The 18,863-nt window shown below is 42.4% G+C and overlaps 1 protein-coding gene across 14 annotated transcripts; it reads right to left on the reverse strand.

Moving 5' to 3' along the window:
- Positions 1-1,534: 1,534 nt before the first annotated feature.
- Positions 1,535-17,440, reverse strand: INIP (INTS3 and NABP interacting protein). 14 transcript variants are annotated; one of them, XM_061361259.1, is made up of 8 exons: positions 16,858-17,086; positions 15,980-16,066; positions 13,726-13,817; positions 12,323-12,519; positions 11,554-11,619; positions 6,259-6,361; positions 3,718-3,808; positions 1,535-1,933 (listed from the first exon to the last, which is right to left on the reverse strand). In XM_061361259.1, the coding sequence occupies exons 6-8, from the start codon at positions 6,294-6,296 to the stop codon at positions 1,838-1,840; spliced, it is 225 nt and encodes a 74-aa protein (XP_061217243.1). In that variant the 5' UTR covers positions 6,297-6,361; positions 11,554-11,619; positions 12,323-12,519; positions 13,726-13,817; positions 15,980-16,066; positions 16,858-17,086; the 3' UTR covers positions 1,535-1,837. The 14 variants fall into 14 exon arrangements, with proteins under 14 accessions (XP_061217243.1, XP_061217240.1, XP_061217239.1 ...); XM_061361256.1 differs by lacking the exon at positions 11,554-11,619 and adding an exon at positions 16,602-16,706 and having other exon boundaries at positions 12,334-12,519; positions 16,858-17,085; XM_061361255.1 differs by lacking the exon at positions 11,554-11,619 and having other exon boundaries at positions 12,334-12,519; positions 16,858-17,085.
- Between the last annotated feature and the right edge of the window lie 1,423 nt (positions 17,441-18,863).

The raw sequence follows: 18,863 nt of genomic DNA on the forward strand, positions 1-18,863 counted from the left end.
AAAGTCTGTTTCTAGAGAAAGTAGATATTCTTCTGCCACTTTTCTCCAGGAAAACAAAAAGCTCCTTTAATATTAAAATGCCCAACCTACTTTTTAAATTCAACTGAAATCTAAAATCCAAACTTCCTGCTGTATCTACTTGACCTTTTTTGCCTTTGTATGTTTCCAAGCTTGGACTGATTCACAGGTGCCTCACAGATTTGCAGGCTCTTTTCTTCACAGCATCTAAGACACTCAGCTCACACTGCAGAATGGTGAGTAGCCAGAACAGCTTCATGGTGAAGTGATTCTTGACAATTAAAAAGTAAAAGCTACAGAGACACAACCACTGAAAACAGAAGTGACAGTACTCCTTTCTCCATTACCCACAAAAACCATCATTGTTCCTATGACTCACCAAAAAAGTGTATGACACAAGTAGTTCACGTTACAGTTGCACAATTTTAAGCTCTATCTTGGCCTCCCCCAGAAGATTCTCCTTTTTGCATATGTCTCAGTATGCCACAGATTCTGCAAGGCTCTGTAGTCAGCTGAAGTATATGGAAGAGGCAGCATTGTCCTTCTATCTGCACCCCTCTCTTGGCCCTCGCTCTGTATTCACGAATAATGGAACTGACAAAGGTACTCATAGTTCTGTAGTGCTTACTGGGTTCAGGCAATCCCCTGAAGATTATGTAACAGGGTACCCTAAATTTCACTAAGGAAATCTGTAGACTGCAACCCTGGCAACTTCACAGGACAACTAACTTTCTGCAAAGGACACAGCTGCTTCAAGTGGGCGCCAGTTTAACAGACGTTTTCTCATTTCTGGGTCTCGTTTAAGTTCTCCTGTTCTTTTTGTCTTCTGAAACTTGGCTCCGTAGGTAAAGCAATCAATGTATAACTGCATTAGTCAAGGATTGGAGATATAAGAATACGTAAGGACTATTTTTCTCTTCAAGTTACTTTATCATGGTAGCATAATCACAATTCCAAAATAATTTATCTTAAGAAACAGATTTTCTTTCGGCAAGGAGCTGGAATTCGTCACCACAGATAAAAACATTAAAAACCAAACCACACTCCCAAAAAAATTAAACACACCAAGTACTGAAAAAGTCATAACTAGAAAAATACGACTTTTTAAACTGAATTGTCATTGCAGCCAATGCTTTGCATCTGAAATATCCAGCCAACTTAGGACTTTTGTCTGTTAAAAGAGCGTTTGATACAATTGTTTGTTCCCCATTTGAATTCATTTTCGTATTTCACAAAACAAAATAAGATGCAGGCACACTGTATCTAAAGACTTGAGACCAGGCGATACTACAACAGCAAGCAGCACACTAGCAATGTCCCTGCATTCAGGTATAAAATAAAAAAAAAAAACAAAAAACCCCAAACAACAACCCCAAAAAAACCCAAAGAAAAAACTGATGCATTTGGTAAATTCATGTCTGTTTTGATGGGCAAAGTAACTTTTGTCTTTTATTAAAGTCAAACATGGTATCTGTACACAACAAAAAACCCACAAATGCTGATAAGAGTGTGCATCTCTTGATGACTCTGGTTTAAAATTTATTTAAAGGAAGCACAGAAATAGGGAAGAGCAATTCCTATGCAATTATACGCATCACGGAAGTCTTATGTCTGATTTTGACCTGACATAGGAACAGAAATACAGGATAAAAATCACTTCAACAACATTGCTTTTTCATCACTAGGGCTGACATTCCCAAAAAGGCAACCGCAGAAATCCAGAAAAAATTAGGTTTTAAGATAAGTAAAGAAATTAAAGGTCAGGCAGTTCCTGGTATGGCCAAAATCAGACCCTTGCAGTTCTGAGAAACAAGATTCCTCATTCTGCCTCAAGTCGAGGTAAGACTGGAAGAATAAGGTTTCCAAATGCAGAGTCTTGAGTTATGAAGTATCCTGAGGAATGTGCATGTGCGTGCTGGAAAGAGAAAAACAGTTGTTAATGCATAACTCCTTGCAGCACTGATACAATTTAAGACTTCACAGTTTCTGCAGTATCAATTATTTATCTCTCCCAGTCTGGTCCTCAACTCTAATAGTAAAGTTCAAAACCAGCAATTTTAGCTCAGCCCCACCTGAACAGTGCCAATCAAGGAAATTAACTTGACCATTCTCAGCTGCTCCTTTTTCAGCAAGTCCCATGGAGGAAGGCAGAGTGGTAAATGAACTCCTGGTTGCTGTCCTATTCCTAGACCCCATGCTCTCACTCTCATCTATCCAACCTGCAGGTCTTGGCTTGTGACAGATGCCACGTATGACTGCCAGAAGTGTGTATCAGTAGTGTCACACAACCTTAGGCTGCATGTGCAAGTTACATGTGAGCAGATACACTCCTGTACAACATGGGACACCAGCATTGTGCACACAATTTATATCTGCTCTTTCACCTAAGAAAGTCAGCTGCTGCTTATGGCTCTGGACAACCTTTGCAAAATCCTACACAGACGCTCCCAGTTCGAACACTGGGGATAAGTCAGACTGCCTACATCTTCCATACTTACACCATTAGGGAAAAGTCCTAGTGGGTATCAGCCAACAGTGTGCCCTCGCACACTACAAGCTAGCAGCACAGTGGGATGCACCAGCAACAGCACAGCCAGCAGGCCCAGGGACACTACCCATGAAGCTGCATTTGCAATACTGTGTTCAGTTTGAGGCACAAAGTACAGCAAGTCCAACAGAGACCCAAAGAGACAGCTGAGGGCAGGGCTGGAGCTCTCAACGTCCATGGGACGGTGAGAGACCTGAACTTCTTGTAAGAGGAGAAAGCTGAGGGGACATCTTGAGCTGTTTTCAGATACCCAGTGACAGGATACAGTGAAAATGGAGCCAGATTCAGAGTCAAGAAAGGCTGCAAGAAGTCCATGCCTGAAAAACTTCACAACTTGATTGGACCATGCCTTCAACAGTGTGATACAGCACTACTGAGTCATACTTTGAGCAGGGCAACCTACAGAGGATCCTTTCAGCTTACAGTGTTCTATGATCAACACAGGACACCAACCAGAGCTCACTTCTGCTCCTATTCATTTTAGGAGAAGCAATCTGGGGCCTTTACTAGGAAACAGAAACACAAGAAGGCATAAGGATATGTGAACAGGGTTGCTAGTTACATCTGGATGTTTTTTGGTATTCCTGTGCCCTCTGCTGAATCATGCTCTCTGGAGTGCCAGGAAGGCAGGAGGCCATGTACTGGCATTCCTGCTCCATTTCCAATTTCAACACACGCACACACACCCCACCCCCACCCCCACCCCCCAAAAAAAAAAAAATCAACCTCATCTGACATCAGCAAAACAGCAGCAAATAGAGGCCTGTAAATGTACAAGTAATTTTCCAAATCTTTCACCCCATCACTTGTAACCAGAGTATTTACGTGGCCTCTACTCAGATTCAGCCAAGGAAAGCTGTGCGGCTAGTTCTCCCTATGCTTCATGGGACACTGAGAAGTATGGTGAAACTGCCTCTTCACCAAGATGTATAGGACATCCGTGATGACACTGTAGGCTACATTCTTACAACCATATCAAGGGATAATGAGCTGGTAGATTTAAGCTTTCATAACAGAAGAAAAAACTTCATTTGTGACAAACACAGAAATGTATGAAATCTAACCTCTAAAAGGGACTTTTCACTCTCTCTAGGCACAGAGGAGATCTAAAACAGAGCCAAGCTAAACTCTACCTGACCGTACCAGCTTACCTGCAGTGCAGCCTTCTGTTGTGCTGCGATGTGCTGTTGCTCAGCATGATCACGGAAATCCTTGTTCAGAGGTGATCTTGCAAGTGCAATGCTGCAAAAAAGGAACAAGGTGGTATGAAAAACACCATCAAAAAAGTATGTTCTTGCCATTTTAGCTACAGATTTCAAGACTTCACCGCTCACAATTATTTGACTCACAGCTTGACAACTCTTAACTATTGTTTGGAATTACTATTTTAACACAGGGGAGAAAAGGAAAATGGAGTGGCCGTAGTATCATTTGACTTAGCATAAGTACCTGATGCTAACCTAATCCAAGAGACTCACAGTCCTGAAGCCTGTGTGGATTTCACTCATGGAAGTCAGTGGAACCACTAGGGTGCAACATTAAACAACGTCAGCATTTTTAAAACAACAGCTTTCTGTTTTCACCATTACTCAGTCACTCAGTGACTGTTCTAAATAACTGCGATAAACAGAAGGACTAGCAAGAGCTCTGCAGTCTTCAGTATAAGATCAGCTTTTCAGCAGGTGGGCAGCAGATCACTGCTTATGTTAAGGGAGCTTCCTAAAATTAAGAATTCCTAAAATTATTTTGCTTATCTAAGTGCAGCATACATTAGGTTTCAAATTCAAATTTTAAATCGTTTTCCCTGGCTTTTATATTTCAAAATTTGTCTACCTTGTAACCAAAAAAAGAAGAAATAACAAGCAGACTTTTTTTGCCCCCCAGTTCTATGTAAGTAACATGATCAGCCATCCTCCAGATAGAAATCAGTAAGGACTGCCATTAAAGCTGTGCTGTAAGGTAATTCACAACTACTGCAACTGGCTCTAGAGACTGGGTGCTGAAAGCCTCTCTCCTCCTCAGTAACAGAGGCAAAGGCATGAAGGACAACAAAAGAACCTAGCAAACCTGTCAAATGGGACCCTTCTCATCAGCTTTAATGTCAACAGCTAATTTAGTACTTCTTTTTAAAAAGCAGCCATGCTCATGAAAAGACCTTTAGCAAATCTATGCCTAAATACATAATGAAAGCTAAGTAACAATCCTCCAAACAGATTTTAAGACAAATGTTAAATTAAACTTCACTACCGGAAAAAAAAAAAAAAAGTACTGTTCCATTTATTTAAAACATGTTTTCAGTTATTTTGAAGGTATTTGTTTTGCATTTAATTCTGTACCCTCTAATTTTTCAGTATGATTTCTGCAGATAATCTTAAGGCCTCATCATAAGCTTACACTTTTAAAGACAGACCTTCTATTGTTGGACAGAAGATTCCCATATGCCAAGGCCAGAAGACAATCAATTAAGCTGGCCATGCCACTATTGTGCTATAGGTACATCAAGCTCTTTTCTGCCAAGTCTGCAGTGTTTCTGTGGTCTCATTTATGACAACTCTGTGGTCCCAAACCTTTAGCAAACATCCCTGTCAGATTGCCAGCTGCTCAAAAATGACACATCACCCCATCATGCCAAAGCAGAGAGCTTGACTAGAGCTTTGTAGGTTCCCTCCCATCCCTACTTTCAAAATTAGTAAATTCCAATTCTGCTCATGAGCATACAGTGTTATTTTTCCATAAAGAAAAAATAAAGCAAACAAGCACTCCCTGAAACTCTGCCAGATTTGCAATGGTGCATTGAAACACTGTTGCCTGGAGTCAAGATTTGTAGGTAGCAGTATAATACTCCTATTTTCCTCTCTCATCAATAATTTTGCTTGTATAATAACTGTATACAGAGATAATCAGATCTAACTCTGGCAATTTCAAATATTCTGTAAGTTTTTTGACAGTTTAACGAATTAAAGGTGACCTAAAATCTCCTTGAAAAACAAATACAGGTGGCACTCAAGACTGCGACTCTTGCACAGATACTTCATGGAACACATTGAATCTAAAATAGGTCCCTGTTCTCACTTTATGCTAACCCAAAAGTTCAAGTATCTCAAATTTCTCCATGTAAACCAGTGTGAGATTTTATAATTATTGATTTATGACCAAAACCTAATCTTTTTTCTTTTAGATGGGGGAAATGCCACTGGCAGCTTTTAGGCTAGATTATTATATCTTACGGTGTAGAATCATCCTTACAACATGGTATTTTTTACCAGATCTGCAGTAACATAAAATGGTTTTGTCTTGCACAGAGGGGGTTTCAAGTATAACTCACTTCCTAACTGTTCTTTCTAAACACACAGTACCCTGAACCTAATGGTCTGCTACTTCCATTCCTTAGGGCATTTCAGCTTAATAATTAAATGCTTTCTCAGTGCCTGCTCCTGATTTTTCTTTAAGGTAGACTTTAATACAGTTTAGTAAACATACCTGCTTCTGTTCTTCTCAAATGGAAATGATGTAACCCAAAATTCAGGGTCTGTAAACAATTTTAAGCACTAGTATGCTGCTAAAGTGCAAAGTTATTGAGGAAAACACTTCTGACAAGTATTTATGTAAGTTTACAGCTCACTCGATTTTTTTTTTCGCTCCTCTTTTGATGTAATCAGTGATTTCCAAACACATCTAAGAACATAAAATACCTGGCTCCAGGGTGATTTGTGGAAGACTGGTTTTGCATAAGTAACTTTCTCTTCTCCTTGTCTAGTTCTGCCAGGATTGCAACCCTATTTTTATTCTGGAAACCTGGTGGGAATGACAGAAAAATATTAGAGAGATTTACGTGATTTCTACATCTCAACTCTAACCTTGTGAAATTACAAGTCTCTGTTCAATATGACATTAAGATGAATACACTAATCTTCAAAGCTTTGCACCCATCTGAAAGGCTATTAATAAATAGGTTTCATTCTTTTCTCATTTTACAATATAAAGTAGCTTCCTTAAGCTATCATACATATTAATATATTTTAAAATATAAGTTTCTATCTCAGGTTAGATCCTACCCTTTCCAGGGACACCTCTGGAGCTATAAACAACATTTGTCATCAAATACTTGCCTTTCAAAAAAAAGGAAACTTACCAGGTTCTAGATTTAAGATGCAATTACTGAGCTTACAACTAAATGATAGTAGTGGAGTATACACTCACAAGACCTGAGTCCTCATGCCAGTGAACTCAAGCTATAATACAAGTTTTACATATGTAACAGTAAGAATGAGATTATCTTACACATGCTTGTGCAAAAAAAAAAAAAAATATACCATCTTTTATTCAAGGCAGAATTGAATTTTGAAAATTTGAATTTTATTCTATGCAGAAAGGTTTTAGTTTTAGTATACCGATGTCCTTACATATACACACTACCCTTATTCTGAGTATGACAACAGTGGAATATGACCACAGTGCTGGAATAGAGAAGCAAAATTTGACTGTCTGGATACAATAGGAGAGTGCAACCTTCATTTGCTTTGTACATCATTCTCTCAAAGAGACCGTGCATACTAAAGAAGTCAAGAATTACAGGAAGTGACTGAGGTAATTTAGAAAATGCCTAGAACAGCTGCCATTTGTGCATTTCAAAGTTGCCTTCTAAATGAAAATGTAGCAAACCTGCTGTACAGACACAAGACTCTTCTGTGGTAAAGGATCTTGCTGTGGCCACCAGACAGACAAGATCCACAAGTCCCTTATATTGCCCAATATTCCCCCTACATTTGGAGAGCTTTAAACTAGATTTGAAGGGGGATGGGGTTGTAGCTCGGCTTGCCTCAGTGGGACAGCGCTCCGGAATTGATGAAGACTGGGAGGCCTCCTGTAATCCTAGGGTGAAATCGGTGTGCTCGGCTCGCTCCCTGAAATGTCTGTACGCCAATGCGCGCAGCATGGGAAATAAGCAGGAGGAGCTAGAAACCTGTGTTAAGTCGGGAGATTATGATCTGGTGGCAATTACGGAGACGTGGTGGGACAGCTCACATGACTGGAATATAGTCATGGAGGGCTATGTCCTTTTCAGGAAAGACAGGCCAGCCAGGCGGGGTGGTGGGGTTGCTCTTTATGTGCGAGAGCAGCTACAATGCGTTGAGTTCTGTCCGGGGACAGATGATGAGCGAGTTGAGAGTCTGTGGGTGAGAATTAAGGGGCAGGCTGGCAGGGGCGATACTGTTGTGGGGGTCTGTTACAGGCCACCGGATCAGGGTGAGGAAGTTGACGAGGCCTTCTACAGGCAGCTGACAGCGGCCTCACGGTCACAGGCCGTGGTGGTTGTGGGGGATTTTAACTTCCCTGATGTTTGCTGGAAGGACTACTCGGCAACCCAGCCGCAGTCCAGGAGGTTCCTCCAGTGTATGGATGATAACTTCCTCATGCAAATGGTGGATGAGCCAACCAGGAGAGGTGCGCTGCTGGATCTCATCCTCACTAACAAGGAGGGTCTGGTTGAAGGAGTGAAGGTTGAGGGCTGCCTTGGTTGCAGCGACCACGAGATGGTAGAATTCAGGATCTTGTGTGGTAGGGTCAGTAGAATAGCAAGTAGAATCGCAACCCTGGACTTTAGCAGGGCAAACTTTGGCCTCTTCAAGCGATTGCTAGGGGAAATCCAGTGGGCTAGGCTGCTTGAAGGGAAAGGGGCCCAAGATAGTTGGTTGACGTTCAAGGACTGCTTTTTCCGAGCTCAAGATCGGAGCATCCCGACACGTAGGAAGTCGAGGAAGAGGGTCAGGAGACCTGCGTGGTTAAATAGGGAATTGCTCGGTATGCTCAAGTGGAAGAGGAGAGTTTACAGGTCATGGAAAGAAGGGCTGGCCACTTGGGAAGAATATAAGGCTGCTGCTAGAGGATGTAGGAAAGCTGCTAGGATGACTAAGGCCTCCTTGGAATTAAAGCTGGCGAGAGGGGTCAAGGACAGCAGAAAGAGCTTTTTCAAATACATGGCAGGTAAAACTAACACCAGAGGCAATGTAGGCCCGCTGATGAACGGGACGGGTGCCCTGGTGACAGAAGATACAGAGATGGCAGAGTTACTGAATGCCTTCTTTGTCTCTGTCTACTCTGCTGGAGGCAGTCCTGAAGAGCCCTGTACCGCTGAGACCCCGGATGAAGATAGGTCAACGGAGCGGTCTGCCTTAGTTGATGAGGAATGGGTTAAAGACCAGTTGAGCAATCTGGATATCCATAAATCCATGGGTCCAGATGGGATGCACCCGCGGGTGCTGAGGGAACTGGCTGAGGTCATTGCTAGACCGCTCTCCATCATCTTTACCAAGTCTTGGGAAACGGGAGAGGTGCCTGAGGACTGGAGGAAAGCAAATGTCACTCCTGTCTTCAAAAAGGGCAAGAAGGAGGACCCGGGTAACTATAGACCGGTTAGCCTCACCTCCGTTCCTGGGAAAGTGATGGAACACCTTATCCTTGGTGCCATCTTAAGGCATATCAAGGATAAGAGGGTTATGAGGGGCAGTCAACATGGCTTCACCAAGGGGAAGTCGTGCTTGACCAATCTTGTAGCCTTTTATGAGGAAATAACACGGTGGATGGATGATGGTAGAGCGGTGGATGTGGTCTACCTCGACTTCAGCAAAGCGTTTGACACGGTCTCCCACAGCATCCTTGCGGCTAAATTGAGGAAGTGTGGTCTGGATGATCGGGTAGTGAGGTGGACTGTGAACTGGCTGAAGGAGAGAAGCCAGAGAGTTGTAGTCTATGGGGCGGAGTCTAGTTGGAGGCCTGTATCTAGTGGAGTGCCTCAAGGGTCGGTACTGGGACCAGTATTATTTAATATATTCATCAACGATTTAGATGAGGGAATTGAGTGTACTATCAGCAAGTTTGCTGATGACACTAAGCTGGGAGGGGTGGCCGACACGCCGGAAGGCTGTGCTGCCATCCAGAGGGACCTGGACAGGCTGGAGAGCTGGGCGGGGAATAACTTGATGAAATATAACAAGGGAAAGTGTAGAGTCCTGCATCTGGGCAGGAACAACCCCAGGTTCCAGTATAGGCTGGGGAACGACCTGTTAGAGAGCAGTGTAGGGGAGAGGGACCTGGGGGTCCTGGTGGACGACAGGGTGACCATGAGCCGACACTGTGCCCTTGTGGCCAAGAAGGCCAATGGCATCCTGGGTTGTATTAGAAGGGGGGTGGTTAGTAGGTCGAGAGAGGTCCTCCTTCCCCTCTACTCTGCCCTGGTGAGACCTCATCTGGAATATTGTGTCCAGTTCTGGGCCCCTCAGTTTAAAAAGGACAGGGACCTGCTGGAGAGAGTCCAGCGCAGGGCAACTAAGATGATTAAGGGAGTGGAGCATCTCCCTTATGAGGAAAGACTGAGGGAGCTGGGTCTCTATAGTTTGGAGAAGAGGAGATTGAGGGGTGACCTTATTAGTGTATATAAATATATAAAGGGGGAGTGTCACGAGGATGGAGCCAGGCTCTTCTCAGTGGCAAACAATGAAAGGACAAGGGGTAATGGGTACAAATTGGAGCACAAGAGGTTCCACTTAAACCTGAGAAGAAACTTCTTCTCAGTGAGGGTGACGGAACACTGGAACAGGCTGCCCAGGGAGGTTGTGGAATCTCCTTCTTTGGAGACATTCAAGACCCGCCTGGACACGTTCCTGTGTAACCTTATCTAGGTGTTCCTGCTCCGGCAGGGGGATTGGACTAGATGATCTTTTGAGGTCCCTTCCAATCTCTAACCTACTGTGATACAGCACAACTGAGGACAACAGCTACAGGGCTAATTCTTACAAATCTCTACACCAAAAAGGACACTCTTCATGTCAAGAATATACTCTTCATCTGTAATGGTGCTGCTACCCTATAAATATGAAGCCACTACACTGTCATAAAAGAAGAGATGTAAAAGCCAAGTTATCTCCTTTATTTCCTCCATACAAAATGTCAAAGTCACTCATGCTGGGAACTGCTGCCTGTTGTGCCCTTGCCCTGAGTACTGTTTTAATAACACCACCAAAAAATGGTAGCCCACAAGCTGTCAGGAAAGCCAGACACTGTAATTCTTAAGGGGTGCGTTAGCCTGTCAAGTAACACGATTTCAAATTTATTTTCAGTAGCTGCACTCAAAGTTCATTCCCTTTGAGAGATCTTCTGTTGCTGCTCAATTACACAATCCAATATTCCTTTCATTTGGCTCAATGAAGGAGACAATTATCAGCTAGAAACCTTCAACTCTAAACAATAATTTGCATCCTTGTTGCCTTGCTATAAACTCCTCACCTCTTCCATTTACTATGCCTAACATATGCACTCCTGAGCCACAGTGTCTTGGCGTTCTCAAAAGGAGCAGACCAATTTGATTACATTTTACTGTGGTTTTGTGCAAGATCATCCATTATCACCTTTACATCTGTTAACAGATTTTTAAGTTGAATTTAATGAAATGCTATTTTCCCATCTGTTAATCTCTCTTTCCCACAAAAAACACTTCTCTGTTCTGAAAGTGTACTGATTCAGGTCTTCAGTGTTTCTCTGCTCTTCAGGTATTATACACTACCTTTTTATTAACACCCTTGCAATGACATTGAAACATTAAAACCCAGCTGAATGTGTGCTCTAACAGACACAAAGGCTGAGAAATCTTGCCAACAAGGTAAAACTTAACATGTCTGAGTCACAGCTAGCCCAGACTTTACTGTCTTGTCAACTCTGGAGACAGTAATGTAATAGGATGACCAAAGTGCCTCTAAGAGGGTCTGAGCTAAAGTAATCATGTACGTATGTTCATTCTACAGTTTTCAGCCAAAAGCTTAATATTTGATATATTATTCAGCAGCCTTCTGCTAGTGCTTATCTATCCTGAAATGCATACATCTAAACACATGCCTTGAATTCAGACTATATGGTTACTGAGGCAAGAAAAAGGAGACCACTTTTTAATGTAAGTTGCTCTCAAATAAAATATAAAGACTAAATACGCTTACATTTATTATGAAGCAGATGGTGTGATTCAGAAAGACTTGAGATGTGTAAGAATAATATTTTAAATACTGGTTTTAAATTGAAATCAGAAACAGTGCAAGATTATGACTGTCTTCTATTTTAGTATGAGTCTTGCTATAGTACCTTATGGCAGAAACGCTAGAGGAATTCAGAAAAAAAAAACAACCAAGTATTTTTTCTTCCTTTTCTCATCCTTCTACTAAATGTTTTTTTCCCTGCCCCTTTTTTTTTTTTAAGTATCACTTTACTCTAGAATTCAGACAGTGCCCATCAGCAACCTGCTGTACTGAAAAGTTATTTATTTGAAGTAATGCTAAGTACAAAAAAAAGCCTACTTGAGAAAATGGAGGAGGACACCCAACACATACATGTCAGTGCTCCTCAGCTGAGCCATGTGAAATTCCTCCAGGTATTTTAAACTCTTAAAATGTAAATAAAACACGTTCATATAAGAGTTAACAATGAAGGGGGTGGGATATGAGAAATCCATTTTTAAGAGAAAAAAACTGTTATCCTTACAAAATAATTCATCACATCTGACAATACATATTTGAGACTTCCATTTATATTCTTTCCTACTCAGGACCCCAAAGTGCTTCATTAAAGACCAACTTGAAAGAGCACAGAAGTCGTCTTTTTTATTTCAGTTATAATGAAAGTAATTTTACATCTGTAGATTTGATATGTCTGTTCTGCTTTCTAGTACTAAAAATGCAGACATGAAACAAAAAAGCCATCCTTAGAATAGACTGGATTCTCACCTGTGAAAGGAAGCGTAGATTTTCAAACATAGCAGCTTCTTAATAAAGCTTCAAGTTCAAACTTAACTTGGCCAAGTTGCAGTACTATTTTGAGTTCAAACAGTTCACGAATATCGCAGTTCACTAATATTCTTCTCTGCCTTGCAGACACAAGAGGTTCAACACAAAATGACCCGTTCAAGGCAGCTAAAACAGATTAATGGCAGTGTCAGATGTCAAACTGAGCACCTGGATCTTCAGATTACTCTCTAAGGTAGCAGATTAAAATTTAAACCTGTTCTTTCTGACACCTTTATTTCTGACTTCAGGAACTGTATTACATGCTCTGTGCAAGAGCTAGAAGTTTACCTGCACAGAAGTTTTGCATGTGAAATAAAACCAGTGGAAGTTGAAGCCTTGATGAGTGATCTGGTAGCTTTATGAGCTCACAGCAAGCTTTACTCTTTAACCTAATCCTAACACCTAATCCTAGTATCCTACCTCATTGATATGTAATGTCAGTTCTACCAGCTAATTCTGAATGGCAAGAAACAGCATTACCTTTATCTACTCGCTTTTCATCTTGTAATTTTTTCCCTAATCTGCTGATTGCTTCAAATTCACGGTATATATATATATGTCTTTTCTAATATGGATTTATCATTTATCCACAGATGTGCAACAGCACAAAAGAGCCCTCCACCACTCTGTGTTCAAGATACACTTCTTATTTGGGAAAAATGGTTTCAAAGCTCAATGTCTGCTCTAAGCTCTGTACATTAAAAAGCACTGTCATTACACTGCTCTGCCTGCTCAATTCAGAAAGCATTTTCACAGTAATTTCTTTATTGAAGTGCCTGCTTTCATAAATGGTGAGGCAGCAACCTCTTAAGAAGCAGAATCTAAAGACCTATTAAATATACAAAGGTTGTGAAAAGGATGAAGTAACTGTATTTTGATCTTCTCTTCTGCTTATGACTATTGGCATCACAAAAATCACCTAACAGTCCGCTACACATCAATACAATTTAGTAAAAGTTGACATTCAGATAGGCTTTCATATACATTGTGTGACAGCAAAACAAAAGGCATACTAGTAATTTAGTAAATTAACTCAAATTACCAAAATGTATACCAATATATTTTGTTTGCCTTCCAGAAAACGGCTACATGCACAACTGAACATAACTTAATGACTGTGTTATGTCCACTAAGTTTTCCAGAGAACAGATATGCTAAAGCCCTCAAGTACTACACTTGCACACAAACCAGACCTGGATGCAGAGCAGCAAAGTTTGCAGATGATGACACAATGCAAGGAAGAACAGCACAATACTTCCCTTTTAACACACTCCGTAAACAGAATGCTAAATCTAGCTGCTCAGACTGTGTAACATGAATGCACTCACATACCTTTAGGCCAAAAGGATAAACAACCACCAGGATAGAAGCAGACCTTGTCGAAGTCTTTAATTTAGTAGCACGTAAGGTATGCTGTAGCCTTGCTGTGCACAAGCAAAAGCATAAGAGCAGCCTTATTAATCCATGTTGTGTAAGTACTGTGAAGTATTGCTGCAGAAGCAGTGTATTACCAAGCACCTGAAAGTAATTTTTGTCATTTAAAAGCTGATTTCCCCCACCACCAAGATGTACCACTCTGGTCTATGAGCTCATCTTGTACACAATATGCAGCACGCTAAAAGCTTTTCTATTTCTTTTAAATGCTGTCACGACTCACATACAACTGGTGCAATCAGTTCCATGTGGTACTAAAGGTCTGAAGTAAGGCTTTCATTCAATTCTATTTGGTGTTGCTACACTCATATAAGTTCTCATCCTTGAAATTCTAATAAAAAGAGTGCTTTCCTAAGAGGCCAGTGAATTAAAAAGTCCAGTCCTCAAAATATTAACCTTTGTATTCCAAATCTGCAACTAACAGAGAACTTAATTAACTTATAGGGAAATACCCCATTCTGATTAAAAGGAAAGAAACACCTCAGTACAAAAAATTACAAACACAGTCTACCTGTATTGAAAGCTAATGTTTAATTCATCCTTGAAGCCTGAGTAGGTGCTACTGTTTGTAACATTTTCAGTGTTTCAGTAAACCCCTCCTTCTTTTGTCCAAGAAGAGGAAAATGAGAACAAATTGCTTGAACAATACCAATACGTTTGCCATGTAACAAGCTGAAAATGTAGTATTTGTCTCAATCAGTTCGACTTCAGGTATACATCTGGCCAAGAGAAAGACACAGAGGCCTTGAATGGTTGCTCATATTTAACTGTAATTTTCCTAGGTGTATTATTTATCAGCTCATTTGGCTAATTAAACTTGATGGTGTCTCTTGCCTGCTTAGTGCAAATAATTTTTGTATTAACACAGTTCCTTTAGTGAGTCTCTAAAGAGTATCGCAAAGTATAAAAGCAGGTTGCAAGGCTTTATTACATTAAAAGCCTCTGGAGTTTGGAAGGAAGCAAAGACATTCTGGCATGAAAATCTCATTCTACTTCTCAGTAAATTCATGTATTTAAGAAGTTGCTTTTGACTCTATATGACACCACGGTACCCCTTGCAGTGATACTGACTTAATATTCACAGAATAAAATAAGATTTACTGTTACATACCAAAAAATTCTCAAGAGATTGAACTGCAACTCTCTGCAATCTGCAATACTTCTCTCAACATTTCACAAAAGCTCAGTAAGTGTTCAAAAACCCTATCTGCTTTTGTCAAGTGTCTGTCTTTTAGATTAACACATTTCTTCTCTATTTATTTTGAAAGCAGAGGGTCACTGGAAGGGATGACCACAGAAGTGATCTGGTACTCCTTCAAAGTACCAGCATTTCCAAATTAACTACACACAGCCTTGTAGGACTGCTTTCTGGGTATGGATACTCACACACAAATGTGCATGAAGAATGTTCTTGGTTGCTGAGAAACTGAATTCCAAAATCATTTCTCATAACCAGTTAGTGAAGAGCCATACATAATAACGCTTGTTTCTCCTGAGCTCTTCTGCAGACAATGCTCAGTTCCACTAAGATTTCCAAAAAGCCCTCTAGAGGGCGATTTAAGACCCTTCTTTAATTTATCTAGTGACCTCCTCCAAGACCCTCAGCTCCCTCTAATGCACTTGCCTCGGATAGACAGATAGACCATTTCCAGATCTTGAATGATTTTATGGATGCAGCTCAGATGTGTCATCGTGCAATGAAGCATTTCATAGGAGCTAGCATTCTGATTTCATCTGGCTTTTCTTCCTAAACCAGAACACTTGCAATATATTTTTGATGGGGAACTGCTGCCTGGGTCTTGCTGTTCTCATGACATGGAGATTTCTGGTTGCTCCTGATGCTGAGCACAGGAGCCACAAGTCGCGTTCAGTGCTAAGCACTGTGTCTAAAGTATGCTTCAGGCAACAACCACAGGCACGATAGGTACTTCACAACCTGAGCATGAAGGATTGCACAGTAACAGACCTCCCCAGCCATAAGTGGACTTTTAATATGCATGCCTTCTTCCAGGCGGCTTGCTCACTTGCTACTTTCAGCTCTACCTTCTTTCATCTCTTCCCCTTTTTGCTCCTTCTGTAAACTTACAGTTTTGGTGACATCACTGGCATCTTGCTTAAGGCTTTCCCCAGGAATACTTAGATTAAAACCTACCTTGTCCTGAAGGATTTGCTGCCATCCTTTAATTTTCAGTCCTTGTTTTATTCAGCTGCAGTTCAACTCTTTTAACCCCACAAATATCTGCAAAACAGGCACTGTAAGATGAACATGTTCCTTTAAAAGAAAAGCTTGCATTTCATTATGTTATAGAGTTCAGAAATGCAGCAATTGTTGCAAAAGATAAGCCAAATACATCATGCATATTGCTTAAAATACATAAACACTATTTATATCGTTCTGATTGAAATTTTTAGTTTCAAAGATGAAGCACTATGGTCAATTTCTATGAGGGACATGTAGTGATAGGATGGCTTTAAACTGAAACAGGGCAGATTTAAGTTACTATAAGGAAGCAGTTCTTTACTGTGAGGGTGGTGAAATACTAGAACAGGTTGCCCAGAAGCTGTGGCTGCCTCATCCCTAGCAGTGTTCAAGGCCAGGTTGAACAGGGCCTTGAGCAACCTGGTCTAGTGGGAGGTGTTCCTTTTTCCTGGATGAGCTTTAAGTTCTCTTCCAACCCAAACCATTCTACTATTCTATGATAAAATTTTATTTATTTTTTAATATATTTCAGTACCTGAAGAATAACCTTTAGAGTCATTCTAGAGTTATACACACCTTTTCCCGACAGAACTTCTGTCAAAGTATGTCAGACTACACTTAAGAAACACACTAAAGTATTATACTCCTTAAATGCTAAAGCCCTCAGATTAAGCTCCAACTGAAAAAAAAAAGGATCGAAAAAAATAACCAAATTGATTATTTGAGGAAAGATAATTTACATCCCAGCTACATAGCCTGCTGAAGGCCACCATCTTCACAGCTGTGGCTGCGATACAAAGAGGGATGCCCGCTCCTCAGCCATACATCACCTCGGGCCACCATCAACTTCTGCTTCCGTTAAGGTGCCTGGCTATGAAGCGCAGCGCCAAGGGCTCCAGCTCAGCCGGGTGGAGGGCAGGGATGGGAGCACCGAGTCCTGCGGGAAACGGCAATCGGAAGCCTCGGTCGGATTTCAACGGGAGACCAGGGTAGCAGTTACACCCCGGGACGGCGTGCCCCTGAGCAGCCACGACAGCACAGCGAAGAGCTAACTCAACAACGGCCTTAACGCAGAGCCGTGACACGGCTCAGAACGGCCTGACCCGCACGGCGGCAAGGCCCCGCTGTGCCCTAGACCCCTGCTACCGCGCCACGGGCATGGCCGTACCAGGCGCGGAGGTACCCGGAGCTCTACTCCCTTCCCATTCCCCCCCCGCCCCCCGTGGTAATGAACTCCCCCACCCACCTGCTCTCCCCGGTGAGTGCGGACACTCACGCTCAGCTTCTCCCTCCAGCCTGAAAAGGCCGGGCTCTGCCTCTGCGCCCCCCTCCCCACGGCCCGATGCGGCCCCTGTCCTCCCGCTACTCACCTGCCCAAGAGCTCCGGCTCCGTTCCTGCCCGCCTACCCGCCCCTAGCCGCAGCCCGGCGGCACCTCGGCCATGCCGCCCCACCCCTTCCCAACTCGTTTTTCCCCGCCCAGCCCAGCCGCAGCCAATAAGATCGCGGCACATGCGCATGACGCACGCATTGCGCGACGACACCTCTCCGTCCGCACCGCTTGGCTCCATCCCGGGCGCCCGCGAAGCGTGTGCCTTGACGGATAGGTCGAAATGTCCAATCCGCTTCAAGCGGGGGGAGGGGAGGGGGGGGGGTGAGGAGGACCCGCCCCCCGTCTCCGGGCAACGGGAGGGGCACGGCATGGCGGCATGACGGAGTGGGGCGGGGCTTGGCTGGAGGGTCGGAGCCGGAGGGCAAAGCTGGGACAGGGTGAGGTTTAGATAGGCCCGGTAAGTGGTCGCTGTTTCCGCTGTATTGCTGCTGGAAGAGGCGTCGGCATGGGGTACGGGAACGGTGCAGCGGCTGTGAGGATCACCCCTGGATCACACATAAGGGGTCTTCAGGCATCAGCATAGTTAAATGGGGAAAGGAAACGGAAGAAAAGTAGAAGGGAAGGGTTGTTTAGTTTTTTATCATAGCCACAGGGTTAGAATTTGAATTCTGTGGGAATAACTATTTGGCATGAATTCCAGAAGGGTTTGTGCACTCACGTTACTAATGCATGTTTTGTTTTTGAAATGCCAGGAACAGCTTCCACTAGACCAGGTTGCTCAAAGCTCTGTTCAGTCTGGCCTTGAACACTGCCAGCGATGGGACAGCCACAGCTGCTCTGGGCAACCTGTGCCAGTGCCTCACCACCGTTAACAGTAAAGAACTTCTTCCTTATTTTTAACCTGAACTTAACGCTGTTTTAAGTTTAAACCCATTACTCCATGCCCTATCACTACACTCTCTGATGAAGAGTCCCTCTCCTACATCCTTGTAGTACCTCTTCAGATTTGGAAGGCTGCTGCGAGGTCTGTAACTGAGACTGTCTTGCCGTAATGCGATCAGGCCTGTCCTGGAGAATAAGCCTTTTATTTTATGTTCTTGACGTTAAAAGACTTCAGTTTGACTCAGATCAAGCTGAGTAGTGATTTAAACTGGGGCCCTTAACAGCTGAGCTTCTTATACATGAGTAAAATTGGTTATTAAGAACTGCAACCAATAAATAACAGGCTGCAAACAGGGAGGGGGGCAACACTGAGCTTGAACTAGCCAAAAAATCAGTCACGCTGCGTATATCAATTTTATACACAGGGTTTTTGCAAGGCACTGAATGGTTTTCATGAAATATAAGCCTTTTTAATTTAGAACCAAATTTAAAGATAAGCACAGAAAACCAAGTTGTTGGGTTGTGTTCTTTTTGTTTTTTTTCTTTTTAATAAGTGTTTGTTCAAGGTGTCTCTAGGTGGATACACTTTCATTGCAGGATATTAAACTTGTTGTTACTGAGA

The sequence above is a fragment of the Neopsephotus bourkii genome, unplaced genomic scaffold (assembly GCF_033783945.1).
Source record: "Neopsephotus bourkii isolate Nb327-2 ecotype Australia unplaced genomic scaffold, CSIRO-AGI_Nbou_v1 NB_1057, whole genome shotgun sequence".
Lineage (NCBI taxonomy): Eukaryota > Metazoa > Chordata > Aves > Psittaciformes > Psittacidae > Neopsephotus > Neopsephotus bourkii.

Coding starts and splice junctions, on each gene's coding strand:
- INIP (XM_061361252.1), bottom strand. CDS start 16,004: ATGGCAGCAAATCCTTCAGGACAAG. Junction 3,809..6,258: donor ACAAATCACCCTGGAGCCAG/GTATTTTATGTT, acceptor CCTTTTTTGCAG/CATTGCACTTGCAAGATCAC. Junction 1,934..3,717: donor AACAGAAGGCTGCACTGCAG/GTAAGCTGGTAC, acceptor TTCTCTTTCCAG/CACGCACATGCACATTCCTC.